Here is an 18,573-nt window from a genome sequence, read left to right as displayed (position 1 = left end):
GCTGGACCGTCAAGTCAGCAACATTTAACAACCACGACAACCAGCAAAGACGCCATGGCGAGTAGGCGCGATTTCCTTAGCCAGCCGGCGCCCGAGAATTATGTGGCCGGTCTCGGTCGCGGAGCTACTGGCTTCACAACCCGGTCAGATCTCGGTCCTGCGCGCGACGGACCCAGCGAAGACCAAATCAAAGCCGCCGTCGCAAAGCGGTCGGCCCAGCTCGGACTGACTCCCGCGAAAGACGACGACAATGACGACGATGAGCGGTACCAAGACCCCGACAATGAGGTTGGGCTTTTTGCTGGTGGCATCTACGAGAAGGACGACGAAGAGGCTGATCGGATATGGAAAGAAGTCGACGACAGGATGGCCAGGCGCCGCCAAAAACAGAGGTTAGTGACACCGTTTCCCTTTCTTCCTCTTCCCCTCTGCCCAAGCACATCCTCCCAAAATACCAAGCATGTAGTTTATCTGTCCGCGCCTAGATGAGCAAAATACCGACCGGTAATCGCACAGGGAAGCACGAGAGAAGGCCGAGCGCGAAGAATACGAACGCAAGAACCCAAAGATCCAGCAGCAGTTTGCTGGGCTCAAGAGGGCGCTCGAGACGGTGACGGACGAAGAATGGGCCAACCTCCCGGATCCCAAGGATCTAACCGGTCGCACGAAGAGGGCTCGGCAAGAACGGATGCAACGATTCTACGCTGTTCCCGATAGCGTCCTGGCGGCTGCGAGGGACCAGGGGCAGTTTGGGACCACCGTCGCCGACGACGGCACGGCCACCGAGGTGAACAAGGACGGCACCGTGACCGACTTTGCAAAGATCGGCGCGGCCCGCGACAAAGTGCTACGGGCCCGCCTGGAGCAGCAGTCGCAGACCAGCGGTATCGCCACCGCCGGAAGCGCGACGAGCATCGACCCCAAAGGTTACCTGACGTCGCTATCGAACGTCCAGATCGCCGAGCAGAGCATCGGGGACATCGAGCAGTTTCGGAAGATGCTCAAGTCCGCCGTCGACTCGAACCCGAAACAGGCGGCCAGCTGGATTGCCGCGGCCAGGTTGGAAATTGCGGCCGGGAAGCCTGGCGCTGCCCGCACACTGATCGCCAAAGGCTGTCAACATTGTCCTAAGAGTGAGGATATCTGGCTCGAGAACATCCACCTCAACGACAACCGCAGCGCTAAGGTGATCGCTGCGCAGGCCATCCAGGCGAACCCCCACTCGGTCAAGCTGTGGGTGGAGGCGATGAAACTTGAGAACGACTTGAGGTCGCGAAAGAAGGTGATCCGGCGCGCGCTGGATCACAATCCCGAGTCCGAGGCGCTGTGGAAAGAAGCGGTCAATCTGGAGGAGGACCCCGCCGACGCGCGCATGCTGCTCGCCAAAGCCACGGAGCTCATCCCCGAGTCTCTCGACCTGTGGCTGGCTCTGGCGAGGCTCGAGACGCCAGATAATGCTCGCAAGGTGCTTAATAAGGCGGTCAAGAAGCTCCCAACTTCGCACGAGCTGTGGATCGCCGCCGCCCGTCTCGAGGAGCAGTTGGGAGAGGGCTCAAAGCGGCCGGTGATGAAGAACGCCGTCACGTTCCTGGCCAAACGAAACGCCATGCCAAAGCGTGAGGAGTGGATTGCCGAGGCCGAGAAGTGCGAGGAGGAAGGAGCGGTGCTGACATGTAGCAACATCATCGAGGAGACGCTCGGATGGGGCCTGGATGAGGACGATGACCGCAAGGAGATATGGATGGAGGATGCCAAGGCCAGCATCAGCCGGGACAAGTTTGCGACCGCCCGCGCAATCTATGCCTACGCGCTGCGGGTGTTCCCCAACAGCAGGAGTCTGTACCTGGCTGCAGTGGACCTGGAACGGAATCACGGCACCAAGGACGACCTGTGGCGGGCTCTCGAGAAGGCCGTGGAGGCTTGTCCGCACGTCGAAGTCTTCTGGCTCATGCTGGCCAAGGAAAAGTCTGGCGAGCTTAACGAGGCCCGCCGGGTGTTGGCCAGGGCGTTCAAGCAGAACCCGGACAACGAAGACATCTGGCTGGCCGCGGTCAAGCTGGAGGCCGACAATGGCTTCACCGACCAAGCCCGCGATCTCCTCAAGACGGCTCGCCAGAACGCCCCGACAGACCGGGTCTGGATGCGGAGCGCGGCGTTCGAGAGGCAGCTGGGCAACAACGAAGCCGCGCTCGACCTGGTGCAGGACGCGCTCCAGCTCTTCCCCGCCGCGCCAAAGTTGTGGATGATGAAGGGTCAAATCTACGAGGACCTAGGGAAACTCCCGGAGGCCAGGGAGGCATACGGCACCGGCGTGCGCGCGGTGCCGTCTTCGGTGCCGCTCTGGCTCCTGTACTCGCGCCTGGAGGAACGCTCCGGCAACGTCGTCAAGGCGCGCAGCGTGCTCGACCGGGCACGGCAGGCTGTGCCCAAGTGCCCCGAGCTCTGGACCGAGCTCATCCGGGTGGAGCGGCGGGCGGGCAACATCAACCAAGCGAAGAGCCTCATGGCGACAGCGCTCCAGCAGATGCCCAAGAGCGGGCTGCTGTGGGCGGAGCGCATCCTGCACCTGGAGCCGCGCACGCAGCGCAAGTCGCTCATCACCGAGGCCATCAAGAGGGTCGAGGACGATCCAATACTGCAGGTGACGGCGGCGCGGATCCTGTGGGCGGAGCGCAAGCTGGATCGGGCCCAGAACTGGTTCGAGCGTGCGCTGCTGCTGGACCGCGACATGGGAGACACGTGGGCCTGGTACTACAAGTTCCTGTCGCAGCACGGCACAGAGGAGAAGAGGGCCGAGCTGGTGGCCAAGTGCGTGCTGAACGACCCGCGCCATGGCGAGCACTGGCAAGCGATAGCCAAGGATCCCAAGAACGCGGGCAAGAAAACCGAGGAGATCCTGAAGCTTGTCGCAGCGTCCTTGAGCTAGTCAAGGAGAGAATTGTGCACATCGCAAATGTCTGTAGCGTATCCGCGGGCTCATTTAACGTTCGTTGTTCTTTTATTCCCAAATATTCAGAACCCAGCCAACGATGCAGCCATGGATGTTGTGATGTTTATATCAGGTATAATCTGCTGGGTCAACTGAAGAGATTCATCAGAAAACGCCTATGGAATAGAAGATGTTAAACCCCCAAAACTAGCCTTGTAAGTTGGCAAGACAAGAAAAGATTCCCCTTCCTTTCCAAAACACTTCGAAGAAGCCTTTAGCTATTTGCTGCCGAACCACGATGACAGATAGCTCTTGCCCTTGGCGGCGCTGTCCTCCACCTTGCGGTCGAACTCGTCGATCTTCTTGAGAGCGTCGGCCTTTGCGGCCTTTGCGTGCGACTCAGTCTCGCTCTTGGCCTTGGAGATGTCCCTGTTGACGGTTTCGACCTGTTGAATCCCAACGGTTAGCAGGACCGTTTCACGTGTCCGCTCCGCAGGGGAGAGCACGGCAAAACAAAGCGACTTACCGCGCTGTCGACCTTGGCACCGATTTCCTGACCCACTTTGCGACCCTGCTGCTCAGCGTCGGTCGAGCGATGAGGAACCTCGCCCTTGACCTTAGCCGCGACGTGTTGCGCGTCACCTTAGAGGGACGTGTAAGTGATTTCGGCCACGACAATATAGGGTTGAACCCGAGCGGAGGGGCTGTTGTGCTTCACTCACTCTCAAACTGCTTCTCAGCTGCCCGTGGAGAACCGCCGGCCGAGTAGAAGTAATAGCCGATACCACCCGCGGCGGCGAGGCCGATGGCAAGGGGCACTTTTGAGCGAGACATTGTGGTTATGTTATGGAGTGAAAGGTGGTTCTGGTTGGTTTTGGTTTTCAAAAGAGAGGTTTCACCGATGGTCAGATGATGCGAGTGCCCTAAGAGACTAACACTGTTCTGTTTGCGACAGTGTTCGAGGTTGATCAAATATGAGTGGGGTGTGGTTGGATGCTGGTGACGGGTTGTGCTCACAGGAGGGACTTCCCACGGTTATATTTCTAGTCACGCATGCTTTTGTACATCCGGCTCCATGTTTTCCGCAGCAATCGTCCCATTCAACCAATCCCATCCAACCAACCTTTTTCCACCGGATGTGCAAGTTGCCATGCTTCGCCTGCAATCCCAGAGCTTTTTCCCCAGTTCATGACATGTATCTATGACGTATGAGCGGGGGAGAGCGGCGTGCCCACTCGATTTCACAGCGCCGTCGAGCCCCACTCGAGCTTGGGCGTTGCCAGGAATGCTTGGCGCAATAACCAACCGCAAACTGGAGCTCGCTCATGAAGCCGTGGCTGGAAAAAGCCCGGGATTACATCATGGTGCGCGGCAGCCACCCAGCTCCCATCGATTTCGGCCCCGACGCCGTTCACTGCCGCCTCCTGCAGTGATCGCTGCAGCGAAACCGTTCCCCCACACCACATTGCGAATCGTCACTTTACCTGGAAACTGCGCAAACCTCATTGCTATTGTTGCTCCTCGTACTGTATGTGCTAGTGCACCACGAGTCACCACCGTATGTAAGCAAGCAACCCCACCACGCGATATTGTCAAACGGAACGGCGCCGTCTCGGTAACGCCATTCAATTATCTGTCTCGATCCTCCTCTCCCCACTCGAGAATCTCATTGCGCTCACCAAGGCGTCGGGTCCTCTACACATACGCCTTGGGAACTTCATACTGGTCAATGCCCCACTATATGGGTAGTACGGCCGGGCACATGATGGCATGAGGAGCTATGCCCAGGACCAGACATCACCGGTCGTCGCGCCGCGTACCGCCTCTCAAGGACAGTGACTTCGACCACGAAATAAACCTCGTCGACAAGGATGGTGAGGAGGAAGCACCCCTCGGGCCTTCGTCGGCCGGGCCGTCCTCGCAGCGTGGTGCTGCAGCGACCGGTGCCGTGATGTCTCTGGCAGCCGACGGAGAAGGCGACGCGGGCGGAGAGACGGGGGAGCAGGAAGAGCAGGGGCAGCCGTCCGTTGTGATCGACGGTGAGTTAGCAGTCGGCGTTGCCGACCAGCCCTTCCTAGCAGCTGACGAAGCTGACGAACATCAGAGCCCACGCCGCAGGTCGGAGCCGGCGATTCAGCAACGTTGGCAAAGACGGCGCATGTCCACGGCAAGCCCAAGACGCCCGAATCAGAGATTGACGTACTTTACGAAAACCAACGGGGCGGGTTCCTGTGCGGGATACCCCTCTTCTCCTCCAAGGCGCTCGGTAACCTCGACCCGCCCCCGTGGACAAACTTTGCGCACAAGCCGAGCCCAACCGATATATACACGGCACAAGTGCCCGATCCCAGCTGGGAATGGGCCTGGCCCGAGTGGCGCATCAACTATGACATGGACGTGGACGAGGACGGCTGGACGTACTCGTTTGCCTTTTCCAGCAAGTTCTCATGGCATAAGGCGCGGTGGTGGAACTCATTTGTCCGGCGACGGGCGTGGATCAGGAAGCGGGTCAAAAAGAACGAAGGCTATTCCGTGCAGGACCAGTACATGCTGAATCCCGACTATTTCACGGTTCGGCCGTCCTCCGAGATGGCGAGGGACCGCAGTCCCAGCCGGGCTAGCACCGTCCCGGGCAGCAGAGCAAGCATGAGCACGGCCAACATGGAGAGTGCGGAGCCACCAGCCATTGAACATTCCGACGAGCTCTTGCGCGTGCTCCGCGTGTCCCGAATCGACAGGGAGAAGATCGAGGCCGTCGGCAACTATCTCGCGAACGCCAAGGAGGATTTGGAAGGTCTGCAGGCCATCATGCACGAGATCATTTCCCTTTTTCTCTTCCAGGCATCTCGCCGGGTCCTCCTGGCCAACCTGACTGAAGCCTACGACCAGTCGGTCGCCGAACAAAAGGCCGCCAAGGAGAGCAATCCAGAGCTGGACCGGAAGGTCGAGAACCTCGCTGCGGCCATCAAACACGCAGATGAGGAGATGAGAAGGCTCGAATACTGGAGCGATGTCAAAGGGATAGCCGAGGAAGGAGAGTCGAAAGCCGCCGTGGACCACAAGCAAGGGTGGGATTCAAAGACTTGGCAAGGGGTGGACAGTTCTGGCCCATCAGCGCCATCAGCTCCTGAACGCGAAACCAAGACACGGGATGGGAAGGAAGCTGAGGACGGCCAGTATCCTTAACGAATACTGTTTCACGTCGTAGTCGGTTTGCATCTAAGGATCCTCTTCGAGATGCCGGAGGGATGCCATTACGTTTATGTACCCTTCCAAGTCCTTTGTCATTGAGTCAGTCCTAAACTCGAGAATTCGAGGCTTTCACCTTTCTTCCCATCTCCAACCAATAATGAGAAAAAAAAAAAGGAAAACGAGTACACGGCACGGAGAACCCGAGCGAGATTGCTAAGTTCTGCTAAATCAGAAACTCAACACCCTTCACCCGGCTTCGATAGATGGAAACGGGCACACAGGTTACCGAGAATACCTGCTCGGCCATATCTGAATTGAACCTGTCACAATTCCCACGGGCATGAACGGCACGAATCCAGGTGGAAAAGAAATGGCGGAAAAAAAAAAGGGATGCTTTGCGTTTACTAATGAGGTACGGAGTATGTACTTTGGGTACGTACCTAGGCCACCCGGTCAAGAGTTGCTATTGGCACTGTGTAGGTGGCCTTCGGGCGATAACCGAACTGCTGTGTGCAGTGGGTCCCTAAAAAAAGTCCCTGAAGCGTACCATCGCGTTCCGAATCTCTTTGATCAGGGCGATGAGCGCTGCGGCCTGCAGTAACCTCCGCAGCATAGCAACCTTGCGCCAGCCCGGGACCCGGAAACGGCGCAAGCAAACCGGCTGAAACGACACAGACATGCCCCGACCATAGCTATGACCCTAGGTTCCGCGCTGCCATGGAGAGCGTGCTCGCCCCAGGGTCGCATCCAACAGCGATTTGCGCTCGCTGCGCCGAGGAACCCGCCCTTTGTCGGCTACGCCGCGCTCGTCGCCCGCGCCCAGTCCACTGCCTCCGACAAGACAAGGCCCGCGAGGCGCCTCCGTCCTCCTACAGAGCCGTCCGCCGATACCGATACCGCCTCGGCCCGCCCGCCGCCGTCGCTCGTCGACCGCCTCAGTCGCGTCCCCGTCCGGCCGCACGACCCCTATGGCTCCGTCGTCGTGAAGCCCGTCACGCAGTACCCCGACAAGCGCGAGAACCGGGAGGCACTGCTGAAGCATCACCGCGCCTACACGCAGCAGCTCCGGCTCGAGCAACGCCGGCCGCCGGGCCGGGGCGGCGACTGGCGCGCCGTGCTCAACAAGCTCGTAAAATGGACCCCCCCACACGAACGCCAGGGTCGAATCAAGGTCGTCATCCCGAAGCACTCGGTCGCGCTGCTCTTGTCCGATCACGAGCGGAACCTCTGGAACATCCGGTCGAGGACGGACTGTGACATGACGCTGTACCGACCCGCCGACGAGGCGGCCCCCTTCGACCCTTACATCGTCCTCAGCGGACGGCCGACCGCCATGACGGCTGCGGTCGACGACATCTTGAAGGTCAGCAAGGGAGTGACAGTAGTGAACCTGGACGACTTCCTCCAGGCCGGAGTGGAGAGCAGCCAGGCGGGCCAGCCCCCCACCGAAGGGTTGGACGATTCGGCCTTTACGGCGACCAGAGTGCTTCCCCACCAGATGTCGGTCCCGTGCCGGCCCTACAGGCTCAACGTGAGGGCGGACCAGATCCCGCGACCCGGCGAGTGGACAGCCCAGGCGTTTCAGCAGTACGTCGCGGCGCTGATTATGGGCAACCTGGACGCGAGCCGCGCGCGGGAGCTGTACCCAGATGGAGAGACGCACAAGGAAACCGTGGTGCGGCTGCTACACGCGGTCTTCAACGACCCGGCCGCTTCCGCGGCGGTGTCGCTCCCGGCGCTTAAGCTGGCCCTTCGGTACCTCACGGCGGCCGGCGCAACCCATGTCAAGGACGCCCAGGCGCTCTTCAACCGAGCCGAGGAACTGGGCTTGCGCGTCGACACCGACACTTACAACCTGATGGCCGAGACGTCGGTCAGGTCCAAGAACCTGCCCGCCTTTGAGAGCACCGTCAGCCAAATGGTCCGCCACGGGTACAGGCCAAACCTCGGCACATGGCTCCTCTTTCTTCGCCTCGTCGAGTCCGAGGAGGTCCGGCGGTACATCCTGCAGGCCATGGACACCAAGAGCTTCTTCCTCGACCCGACGGTCGTGAACGGGGTGTCGGGGATCATGGCTGACCACGACGCCTATCGCGCGATCCAGCAGGGCCAGAGTTTCGACGCCTTCATTGCCGGTCTGCGCGAGCTCTACGGCCCAGAGTGGCGGCTCGGCCTCCGCGCCGCCAACCGATATCTCGACGTCTTTGGACAGCATAGCAAATTCGGCGAGCTGCGGCAGCTCCTCGAGTACATGTTTGCGAGCGAGCACAGCAAACCCACCACGATATCGCTCAACACAGCCATCACGCGCTGCAAGCATCAGAGGAAGGTCGACCTAGCCGTTGACCTCGTTCGCATGTTCGACGAGCGCGGCCACCACGTGGCCGACCGGACCACGTTTCATCTCCTCTACGAGCTGGCCCGGAAGACGAGGAAACCCCACCTGCTCGGCGCCGTCTGGCGGTACGCCCACAGGGTCGGCATGACGAACCACCGCATGCAGGCGCATGGCACCAAGGTGCTTGCCGGTGAACGGGAGTCCACGCGCCTCACGGACCGGATCCGAGGCTTGTGGGAGGAGCCGCGTCGCTGTGCAATCACCAGACAGGAGTTTATGGAGAACCTCTTGCTGTGCGACTACAAGGATAGCCGTCCCGAGCTCAAGAAGCAACCACGAGCGACAAGCGGTCAAATCGAGGAACCCTGGAAGATGTCGCCCGGTGTTGTCACCTCTCGGGCTCCCTCGAACGGTGACACCATACCTCATGCAAACGTCAGCGCGGTTTCCCCGGAGAACGAACCGCGGGGCTCTTCGCAAACACCTGTTGGGACACAGCCTTCACCTTTCCAGGACATCCACCACGAGACTGAAAACCCGAGCAGGGCGGCGGCCGGGGCGGATATGCCGGCAGAGGGTATCAAGGACACCCCGCCTAACGCTCGTTCAGACGATGGTGCTCGGGGGGGAACCGGCCCGCAACAGACGCTGCTGTTGACTGCTGCGGAGAAGTACGAGCTCTACGCCAGAGCCATGTCCAAGACGGCCCGGCAGTTCGTACCGTCCGTCCGGCTCGGCGACTTTTTGCAGGAGGCGCTGGATCGCGACAGAAGCTTGCACAGACTGGCGCACAACGATGAGGCGCGCAACAAGGCATTGCAGGTTGACTTAGACCCCGTCAGGTTACCCATAGCGAAACGAAGAGGGCCGATGTTTGACGAAAATGGCCTGCTGAGGTGGCTCGCAGAGAAAAGGAAGAAGGAGGAGGAGGAGAAGGAGGAAGAGATGACTACCGCCGTGTCGCACAATGATCACGAGTCCGCGGACCGGGAAATCATTGATGTCCGTTGGACATATCAAGAGAACCCTAAAGTGGATGGGTCTGGAGGAGCAACCTCGGAGAGAGCGAACTGCGAGAGAGCGCCAGACTCAGGGGCCCTAGAGTCCAACCACGGCGCGAATGACGGAACGACAATTGAGAGGGTCTTCTGCAGCATGGTTGAGAGCCCAGACCATTACGGAGGACAAGGAATACTTGGGCAGCCTGCTGCTGGCAGGTTTTGAGACCTCAAAAGGAAAGGCAAGTCAGTCCGGATGTAAGAAAGAGCGAGAAAAAAAAGCTGGCAAGGGAACCAGTTAAAATACGCTTGTGACTATAGACCGTGGAATAACATTAGATGGGGCATGTATATCATCATAGCATCCTGAGGCAATCAACTCAATTTACTTGGCCATGACTCCCGTTGCCTTCAATTGAGCGGTCATAATGTCACGCTAGTCTTTTCGATGAAAGAACGATTTGGGGCTCATTGTGCCACCCACTGGTTCACCCCAATCTTAGCAATGAACCACAGCCGATCATGCTGTTCAGACGATAAATTGGCTAACTCAAAAAAAAGGGAGAGAAAGTAGGTCAAGAACGAGTTTTAATTCATTTCATGTCATTTTTTTTTTTTGTTTCAGACTTACCGCTTTTTCCAGCCCACTTCGCTCCTTCCCCCGAGACTCTTCATCATGTGCGCTCAAGGCATCTTCGTGTCCTCTTAACAATTTCCCAGAGTGGGGGAACTCTCTGCTTCCACACTCAACTTGGATCAAACAAACATCCAACCAATCCTCACGTTCGCTTGACGAGGACACAAACCAAGGCATGGCGTCAAATGAAATTGAGATATGAAGATAAGGGCACTGCCTGCAATGTAACAAGTATTCTCAACCATTCTGCCGTGGGAAATAGCACAGGAAACGTCGAAACACACTTATCCACATTGAAATCGACCCTCGCAAAACAGCAGACTGATGAGATTAGCAATCACTATCTACTAAAGTGTCTATACTACGCGAATCTCGAGCATGGCCAACGCGCTACGGACATCCAGCGTGGTTCCGGCCCAGCTCGGTTTCCTAGCCATCTACAACCCCAGCTTGGGCACGACCGACGAGACCGTCGATGACCAGATTGTCTACTATGCCTCGGCCAGCACCTTGTCGAATGCAAAGGAACGCCGCCGCCTCCTGCGCGCCGCCAAGGACGGCCGCCCAACCGACAGCATCTCCAGCGAGGAGCGCAACGAGCGTCTCAGGCAGATAGGCCTCGCCCAGGGCATGGTTGAGTTTGCCAGGAGCTTTTCCGGTGGCAAAGCCGTCGACTCGATCGACACGGAGCGCGCCCGCGTGGTGCTGCATGAGCTGGAACCGGGCTGGTGGATTCTCGCTGTGAGTTCTTTTCCCCTCTTCCACTCCCTCCCCCGTACTCTCTACCTATCATGGCCGGCCTCGCACTGAGACATGAACGAATTAAATAAACAAACTAGTCCATCGACCTCACTCGCCTCCCCCTTTCGCCAAGCAAGACACCAGCCACCCCTCCCACCTCATCTCCGCCGCCGGCTCAAGCCCGCGGCACTGCTCCTCAGCAAACCCGTCCTCCCGAGTACGAGTACTCGGCTCGTGAGGTCAAGCCGCCCGCCCTCCTGCTCCGCGACCTCCTCCGCGCCCACGCCCTCTTCCTCCTGCACCACGGCCCCTCCCTCTCCGCCCTCTACTCCGCCCTCCCGCGCCCACAGTTCGGCGTTGCCCTGGCTCGCTACTGGGACTCCTTCCTGCTCACCTGGAACGTCCTGCTGCACGGTAATCCGGCCCGAGACGTGCTGGGAGGCATCAAGGTCGCCGCCTCCGGTGAGCTGGGCATGGGCGTCGGCGAGGAGGACAGGGGGAGCGGGGAGCGCGAGGTGCTCGAGGGGATGGCGGGAGGAGCGGTGGCCGGGTTGGTCGATCTGGTCGTCGGGAGGTTTGGCGATGCGGGCGCGGCCGAGAAGGAGGGAACGAGGACATGGCATGCCGGCGGTGCGGGGAGCGGCGGGAGCGAGCACCAAAGGTGGCTTGGGCAAGGGACCGACGTTGGTGCGGAGGATGGGGCCGTGTTTCTGGGCGTAGGGGCACTCTCGAGGCGGTCACTGCGCGCGGTCACTGACTGGATGGAAGACGTGTATACGTGGGGCGAGAGCGCGTATGGCGTTGCTGATGCTCCAGCAGCGGCGGGATCACGGGTAAAGAGACGACGGCGGGGCGAGAGGAGCGGCGGTGTCGCCAAAGCGTCCCCTTCTGGGGTGGGTAGTAAGACTCAGAAAAAAGAGAAGGGTGAGCCTGGGGAACCGGAAACGGGCGGTGACGCCAGCAAGGCGGATCGGAATGACCACACAAAAACCTCGGCCGAAGGCGGCGAAGTCGCCGGTGGCATGGACAAGATGCTGAGCTATCTCAAGTTTGGGTACGGCACGTACTGGTCTCTGGGAACCACCAGCCCCCCAAGCAACTCAGACGCCGGCGATGAATCAGCGGCGGACTCGGCCGCTGCTGAAGATGCGCTCGGCCGGGAGTCCTCGCGAGCCCTTGATGATGGCTACTTCTTGCTTGGGCTAGAGGAGCCAAAGGCAGACCCAGAGCAGCCAGACCGCCCATTACAGGGTGGCCCAGCAACGCCGCGGACCGTCACAGTCGAGCTTGAACCCGAAGTCTCCAGACAGAGGGATCCGAACAATGCCCGGTCGCCGGACCCTGACGCCCCACACACTTCACAGCCAAGGACAGCCCAGTTACGTCCCGTCATCTATATACACAGACCCTTCATATACATTCTGCTTTTTCAGCCGACCGGCACCGTCCTCCCCAGCTGGGAAGAGCTCTCTCGATCCCTCCACTCGCAGCTCACTACCCTCCACAAGCCCCTCCTCAGCTCAACCGCCTACCGGCCGGAGAAGCCCCTTCCGGCGTCGCTCCAGAGCGAGATCTACGACCTCGTCTTTGATCCCAAAACACTCACAATCCACTCGACCATCCCCAGCATCCCCGACCCGGTCTTTGTCGCCGATTCCACCCCTGGAGGGCTCTTTGGCCCATCACCACCGCCGCCACCGCCGCCCAAATCCTCGCCAACAACAGCACCCTGGACCCGCGTGGAAGCGCTCAGCACGCACAATCAGATCCTCAACATGTTTGCCGGTTCGCGCGGGGAGGCGGGTGCGTTGGAGCGGACTTGTAAGACGAGCCGCGGGTGGTGGGTCGTTTGGAGCCGCGTCCTCGAGCAGGGCCAAACAGCCGGGGCGGACAGGCGATCGCCTTCGCCCGGCGGGTCGGATGCGGGTCAGGAGGGCGCGAATGACGGGGATGGATCTGGATGCGGCAGCGGCCCAGCGGTGGGCAAGGAGATCTTCCTCGTCCGGCGAGCGAGCGACCAGGGCGCCGGCGCCGGCGTCCGGAGCGTCGGCGCGGCGTCGTATGTCGGCGGCGGTGCCTCGGCGGGGTGGGCGGAAGGGGCGAGCCGCCTGGCGCAAGGCATCGGCGTCGATACGAGAAGGTACATTGAGGGGCTGTTGAGTCTTAACCGGTGAGCTCATGAACGAGCTATGGAGATACTAGTAAAAGGGGGGATCGAATGACGACTGTAGGAGGGCAAGCTTAGGTCAAGTCATGATTCATTCCTCGAAAATGCCTCGAATTTACCATGGGGTGTCACGACCATCACATCGGTTCGACAGTTGTGGTTTTCACGTCAAACAAGCGAGTCAGGTGCCATCATGTAAATGAGCAGTCCAATTTTCGGTACCGCGCTGTTTCTTTGTAAAATATGTACAACGAATGAGAAGTCTATCAGCCGGACGAAAATACCGGCGCCCTGTTTTCCATTTTGTTTGTTTTCCTGGCTCCATGCCTAGGAGCGATCCGGATGAAAAAAAGAAACGATGTACCAGAAATGTAGCTGTGATTTTTGCCGTTCTGTGCCTCCGAGAGAAAAAAAAGAAAGGGTATATCCTTGTACCACCACGTCTGGAACTGGTAAAGCAGAGCAAATTGGGATCACATCATAACGCCCGGTTGGGAGGATGAGATCATCCAAATCACCAACTCGCCGCTGTCCCGGAATGCGCGGAAATCAACTCCACCCGGGAGGATATCGCCCTCAGAAAAGAAAGGGAAGAGATGAGGAAATGAAGGGCTTATTCGTTGAAGTACCACTCAACCTGGCCCCGACCAAGATCAAGCGAGCCGAAGAGCTCGAGGAAGAGCTTCTCGGAAACATCGATGTCGTTGGGGGCGCAGCTCGGGCACTTGTCGTGGACGACGGCCTGGGCCGTCTTTCCGTTGGCCTTGACGGTGATGGTCTTGCCGCACATGGGGTTACCGTTGGACTGGGCACCCATCAGGGACGAGGAGACAGCGACGATGTTGTCGGAGTTGTCCTTGCCGCTGTCATCGACGCCGCAGGAGCCCATGCCGAGGGCGTAATAAGTGATCTCACCACTGCGGGTGTCCTGGCCGCCTGATCCACTAGATCCGTCACCGCCAGGAGCTTCAGTGGGCGGTGCGGACGATGACGCAGGCGGCGCCGCAACGCTGGTAGTGCTGGGGCTTGGCTCGGGGCTGGGCGATGGGGACTGCGGAGGCGGCGGCGGCGCCTGCGACGTCGGGGGAGCTTGCACCCTGGTCGAGGTCGTCGAGCTTGTCTCAGGTTCCTGGATGAAGACTCCCGGGCTGGCCGCGGGCGTGGTCGAGGTCAAGAAGGTGGTGCTGGCCGGCTTGGTGCTCGGCATGACCAGCTCGGTGGTGGTGTCGTCAACGTAGGCGGTGACCGTCTCGTAAACCGTCTCGGTCACCCAGGTCGTGACCACGCCCCGCTTGTTGTGGCTGTGCTCCTTCCTGCGGTGCTGGTGGGCGTGGCCGTGGCCGTGGGGCTGCGCGGCAGCGAGCGAGGCCAAGAGGCTAGCGACGAAAACAGTTGACTTCATGATGATTGAATGCGTCTAACTTGGCGGGTATCTGATGTGAATGCTGTGCCGCGTGGGAAACACGTGCGTGGTGTTCCAGCCGGTGTATCAGAACGTAAAATGAAAGTAGATCAAAATCCGGTAAAGAGCAATGAATGAGGGTCGAATGCTCTTGAATTGTCGTGCGGAAAAGTGATTGTTCGCGGTGCCGAAGATCAAAACTGCCAAAAGGAAGGTTGGGCTCGCTGAGCCAGTTCAATGAAAGGAATGAATGTTGCCTGTTGCTGGTGGTTGGTACAGACAAGAGGATCAAGAACCGGCGAGAAGAGGGAGCAGGGAGGACTTTTAAAGTTGTCCGACTGGCGGCACAAAACGAGAGTGGACTGGACGAAGAAGCCTGGACTGTTCTTGGAGCCAGAGCTCGTGGGTCTGCCCTGACTTGACGTCCCACTATCCCGACCCCTTGCAGGAGTACGGTGGCGTTTCTCAGTCTCTGTTAAGAGAGACCATCCCCTGAGCCACATGGCTCAGCTCATCTCCGTGCGTTTCAAGGGTAGCGGGCAAACAGGCTTGGCAGGGGTACCGTGTAGCGCTCCCACCTCTTCGTTAGTGGCGCTGAGCCTGGCGCGTCCGAGGTTCGCCAACCAAAATAGCGCCAGGGGCCCGTTCCTTGCAGCTGGGCTGCAAGGCACGACCAACGAGAAAGATCCACATCCCTGTCATTCCAGGAACAGAGTGCCCACGGTCATCCGAAGCGGAAACCAACCCAGCCAATGGGACGTTTGGCCGGTCGGAAACACTTTGGTCTGGCCCACTGGCCAGGCTCCCAAGCAAGTTCCATGACCACATCAACTCGCCTGCGTGCCTGACGAGTTCGATCGGCTGTTGACAGAGTCAGGGTGGCGACCTCTGTGGGCGCTGGAGCGTTGTCCATCCCATGAGGACGATTGTGGAGTATGGAGTCGGCGTGGGAGCTGGACAGATGAAACCGTTCATCCGAGAACTGCCGGCACGGGATGGGACGACTCAAGACTTGGGGTACGACACCCACAGCACGCACCACACTGCGTAATCAAGCCATGAGAGATTCCGTTCTTCGACATGCCTGGCGGCTGATTTTCCGGCAGATGCGTTTTTACTCTCTTCATAGCCGTGATCCAATAGATTTGCAGCGACAATTTTGCACTTGGCAGTGTCGACATCCACAAGGGTTCAATCCAAACCCCATTGTTTGCTCGAGTCTGATGTGTCGCGCCGTGCGTTATAGGGCTGGCTTCGGGTGGTGTGGGACCGCGGGGTCGTTGGGGCTTCTCTGATCGAAACCCGACTTCTCGGCGCTGCACACGTGTTCCTAGCGTACGGAGTACTTCGTAGGGCAATCCCCGTTGAAGCTGCGCCTTGTGGGCCCCCGTCGAGCGTTCGAGCCCTCGCCGGCATTGGCCTATTTGCCTCTCGCCTTCCCCCAAGCATTCGGTCCGAGATTCGAGGTGCGTCATCGATGATCTGGGAGAGTTTCGAGTCATTATTTGCGGGTAAAGGTGTAAAGGAACAAGCAGTCTCTGCTAAATACAGGTCGATCCTCGTCCTCGATCTCAGTCACGGTAAAGGTTTTCCTGGCGGCCTTCAGAAATTGCATATCGGCCCTACGCCTCTTCTTGAAGCAGAAGAAAATGGTGGCGGATGGTTCCACTGCCAACAAGTCCTGCAGAGTTTGCAGAAGCAGTGGGAAAGCGGGTTCAAAGTAGACGCAATCTGCAGCGAGGATGATGTTGGGCTTGTGTTCGAGAACTTCCTGCGAAAGCGGTTCGCCCCTACATCGACACCTGGCGTCAGAACATAACGGGGTCCAAGACACAACCCTGGCTCGCCCAACTGACGAGGGTACGACACCTCACTGTTTTTCTTCTGATCTGAGCCTGGGTGATCCGCTAGCAGCAGGAGCCATTCACACAAACTGCGCTTGGCACTTTGCGGGGAAGTGCACACGATGTGTATGTTATGTATGTACCTGGAGGGGATGGATGGGGGGTGTACGTGTGTGTGTGTGTGTGGGGTATGTCAGGGTAGGCACAGTACAAGCTGTCAGCACTCACCAGTTGAGCACTCTTGCTTTGACCCGGTCTTCGAGTCCGTTCAGTGAGATATTTTGTCGCATCAGCGGTTCCATCTCCACCATGTCGGTAAGGTACAATGGGTGGTCGAGTCTGGCACAACCCTTGGCCACAGTGAGCCCAACAACCCCGCCGCCAGCGCCGAGTTCGAGTCTATCAATGAAACGATCGGTCAGCCGCTTTCAAGTGCAGGAGCATATCGCCTCACAGCACCAAGAAAAAAATACAAACAAAATTGAAATCATAAGTCAAAATCATCTCATCCCCCGCAAAAAAAGAGAAAAAAAGAAAAAGAAAAGAAAAGAAGAAAAAGAAAAGAAAAGGGGAAAAATCTACAAGATTAGATAGATGGAAGAAACAGGGCGATGCGAGCTACAGCAACGGAACTGTGGCCTTGGTCAAAAGTGTAAGAACAGGACTGACATTCTAGCGCTTTGCAGTCTCTCCCGATGGTAGCGCAGCATGTGTTTGGCCAGCACCATGCCGGCGGGCCAAAGCTGGCCGCCGCATCCCGACTTGAGGTCTTCATGGAGCTTGAGTGGTTCGCCAAGGAGGCCCGAAAAGTCCACTTCTGTGGTTCCTGCCGCCTTGTACTCCGGGAGCGGTGCGAGGTCCTCGCCGAAGGCAAGTGGCGAGAATTCGGGCGACGGCGATCTCTCCTTGTCGTCCATTGCGCAGCGGTTGCCGAGGGGTCGGGCAGAAGAGAGCCCGAGGGTGGCGGTCGGATGTCGAAATTTTTTGTGAAGTTCCGTCGGAACGGTTGGGCTGCGCCTGCCCGCTCCGGTGTGCCGCTGCGCCAGCCCACCGAGTCTCGGTGTTTCCACCGAGTCCACATTTAATCGTTATGCTATCCGTTTCTTCGATTGCGGGTCCTCCTCCCCGCAGCAGCGTCGTCATGTGAAGAACCAACACGTCCATACTGAATCGTCGAACATGCGACGCCATGCAGTTGGAACTGCCGTATACCTATCTCTGTCTTGCACCCATTACATAACAGATCTCTGTCACGAGGGTTGACTGGCCCTGTCTTCTTTCCCACTTTCTGTTCTTTACCCATCTTCTTTCTACCCGCCGAGGTGCCTGGTGGTTGCTACTGGAATATCCATTCAGCATGTGGTCCGGCAGGTATGAAGATGCACGCCCAGTGAGACGCAGGTATGCCGTTCACTTGGGAGCAATATCTATGCTGTCCGCCATCTACCTAGCTCTGCACCTCTTCCACGACTGAAATCCTCATGATCGACGAGATTCTCTCTCTACAAAGTTCCTGTCGCCATAGTTCACCGATGGTGTTGTTGCCGGGTCCGTCCATCATAAGGTACTCCCTGAGAAAGAAGAAGCGACGTCAGGGGCGTCAGATTAGAAGGCTGGGAGCACTCCTTGGCCAGGTTCGCGACCGGATGCGCAAGGTTAAAAGAGGCAAGGGACAATCTATGGTTTCTGTACGTATCAACAGCCAGCCAACTATTTTTCGGCTGAACATCCCAACCATGCCGGTTAGTGAAGCTCTTCTGAGATGCTGTCCTTCTCTTCCCCTCACTCGTTGTCATCGTATCTTCTTGTCGGGTTCTCAAAGCTGTCCATGCCACAGGGACCTCCTATTCTGGGTCGTTAACCAGACCTAGAGAGTGCGTGTGACCATGGTATTATGGTTGCAGCCTGGGCTATGGTCTCCTTGCTTCTTGTAAAAAGGCTCTCTGCCGCCAGGCCGGGGTGTCGTTTCCAGTAAACCTCCGGAGTGGCTCTCAATCGACAGCGATTCCCGGCGGTTGCCCGGGGGCTCTTATGCCAGACGATGCCGAGCCGTGAGGTGTGAACCCTCTGTCTTTCTTGAGTCTAGTCGCCGCAGATACCTCTGGGCCGACAGCATTAGGGACAACTCCGGAGGTCCTTGTTGAACCTGGGCCCGCGGCTTGAGGTGCCTCTGCGGAAGAAAGCCTTCGATTTCGACACGTTTTCTCGTCTATCCGCGATTCTGTCGTCCCCTGGGGAGCTTTTCTCGTTCCGGATGCACCCATACATTCTCGAAGCTGTCCGATGCCGTAGTGAGCTATTACGCAACCATGACTGATGACACCC

At 58.5% G+C, this 18,573-nt stretch overlaps 7 protein-coding genes across 7 annotated transcripts; 4 read left to right on the top strand and 3 right to left on the bottom strand.

Annotated features, from left to right (window-relative positions):
* Positions 1 to 54: 54 nt before the first annotated feature.
* MYCTH_2057284 (uncharacterized protein) lies at positions 55 to 2,926 on the top strand (the record flags this gene model as incomplete). Its single annotated transcript, XM_003661067.1, has 3 exons — positions 55 to 392; positions 517 to 1,912; positions 1,976 to 2,926. The coding sequence occupies 3 exons, from the start codon at positions 55 to 57 to the stop codon at positions 2,924 to 2,926; spliced, it is 2,685 nt and encodes an 894-aa protein (XP_003661115.1).
* A 140-nt stretch (positions 2,927 to 3,066) lies between these two features.
* MYCTH_2300142 (uncharacterized protein) lies at positions 3,067 to 3,872 on the bottom strand. Its single transcript, XM_003661066.1, has 3 exons — positions 3,652 to 3,872; positions 3,456 to 3,571; positions 3,067 to 3,375 (listed from the first exon to the last, which is right to left on the bottom strand). Exons 1-3 carry the CDS (start codon positions 3,761 to 3,763, stop codon positions 3,208 to 3,210), a joined length of 396 nt encoding a protein of 131 aa, XP_003661114.1. The 5' UTR covers positions 3,764 to 3,872; the 3' UTR covers positions 3,067 to 3,207.
* Positions 3,873 to 4,589: 717 nt separating this feature from the next.
* Positions 4,590 to 6,617, top strand: MYCTH_2300139 (uncharacterized protein). Its single transcript, XM_003661065.1, has 2 exons — positions 4,590 to 4,968; positions 5,034 to 6,617. Exons 1-2 carry the CDS (start codon positions 4,710 to 4,712, stop codon positions 6,113 to 6,115), a joined length of 1,341 nt encoding a protein of 446 aa, XP_003661113.1. The 5' UTR covers positions 4,590 to 4,709; the 3' UTR covers positions 6,116 to 6,617.
* Position 6,618: 1 nt separating this feature from the next.
* MYCTH_2300138 (uncharacterized protein) lies at positions 6,619 to 9,915 on the top strand. The gene has a single exon (XM_003661064.1). The coding sequence runs from the start codon at positions 6,816 to 6,818 to the stop codon at positions 9,681 to 9,683; it is 2,868 nt and encodes a 955-aa protein (XP_003661112.1). The 5' UTR covers positions 6,619 to 6,815; the 3' UTR covers positions 9,684 to 9,915.
* A 469-nt stretch (positions 9,916 to 10,384) lies between these two features.
* Positions 10,385 to 13,133, top strand: MYCTH_2300136 (uncharacterized protein). Its single transcript, XM_003661063.1, has 2 exons — positions 10,385 to 10,835; positions 10,934 to 13,133. Exons 1-2 carry the CDS (start codon positions 10,473 to 10,475, stop codon positions 13,007 to 13,009), a joined length of 2,439 nt encoding a protein of 812 aa, XP_003661111.1. The 5' UTR covers positions 10,385 to 10,472; the 3' UTR covers positions 13,010 to 13,133.
* A 56-nt stretch (positions 13,134 to 13,189) lies between these two features.
* Positions 13,190 to 14,675, bottom strand: MYCTH_2314413 (uncharacterized protein). The gene has a single exon (XM_003661062.1). It carries the CDS (start codon positions 14,402 to 14,404, stop codon positions 13,616 to 13,618), a length of 789 nt encoding a protein of 262 aa, XP_003661110.1. The 5' UTR covers positions 14,405 to 14,675; the 3' UTR covers positions 13,190 to 13,615.
* A 1,230-nt stretch (positions 14,676 to 15,905) lies between these two features.
* Positions 15,906 to 17,165, bottom strand: MYCTH_2124828 (uncharacterized protein; the record flags this gene model as incomplete). Its single annotated transcript, XM_003661061.1, has 3 exons — positions 15,906 to 16,194; positions 16,477 to 16,647; positions 16,918 to 17,165. 3 exons carry the CDS (start codon positions 17,163 to 17,165, stop codon positions 15,906 to 15,908), a joined length of 708 nt encoding a protein of 235 aa, XP_003661109.1.
* Positions 17,166 to 18,573: the final 1,408 nt, after the last annotated feature.

Source organism: Thermothelomyces thermophilus, chromosome 2 (genome assembly GCF_000226095.1).
Source record: "Thermothelomyces thermophilus ATCC 42464 chromosome 2, complete sequence".
In the NCBI taxonomy this organism is placed as follows: Eukaryota; Fungi; Ascomycota; class Sordariomycetes; order Sordariales; family Chaetomiaceae; genus Thermothelomyces; species Thermothelomyces thermophilus.
This window is presented reverse-complemented; position numbering and strand designations above follow the sequence as displayed.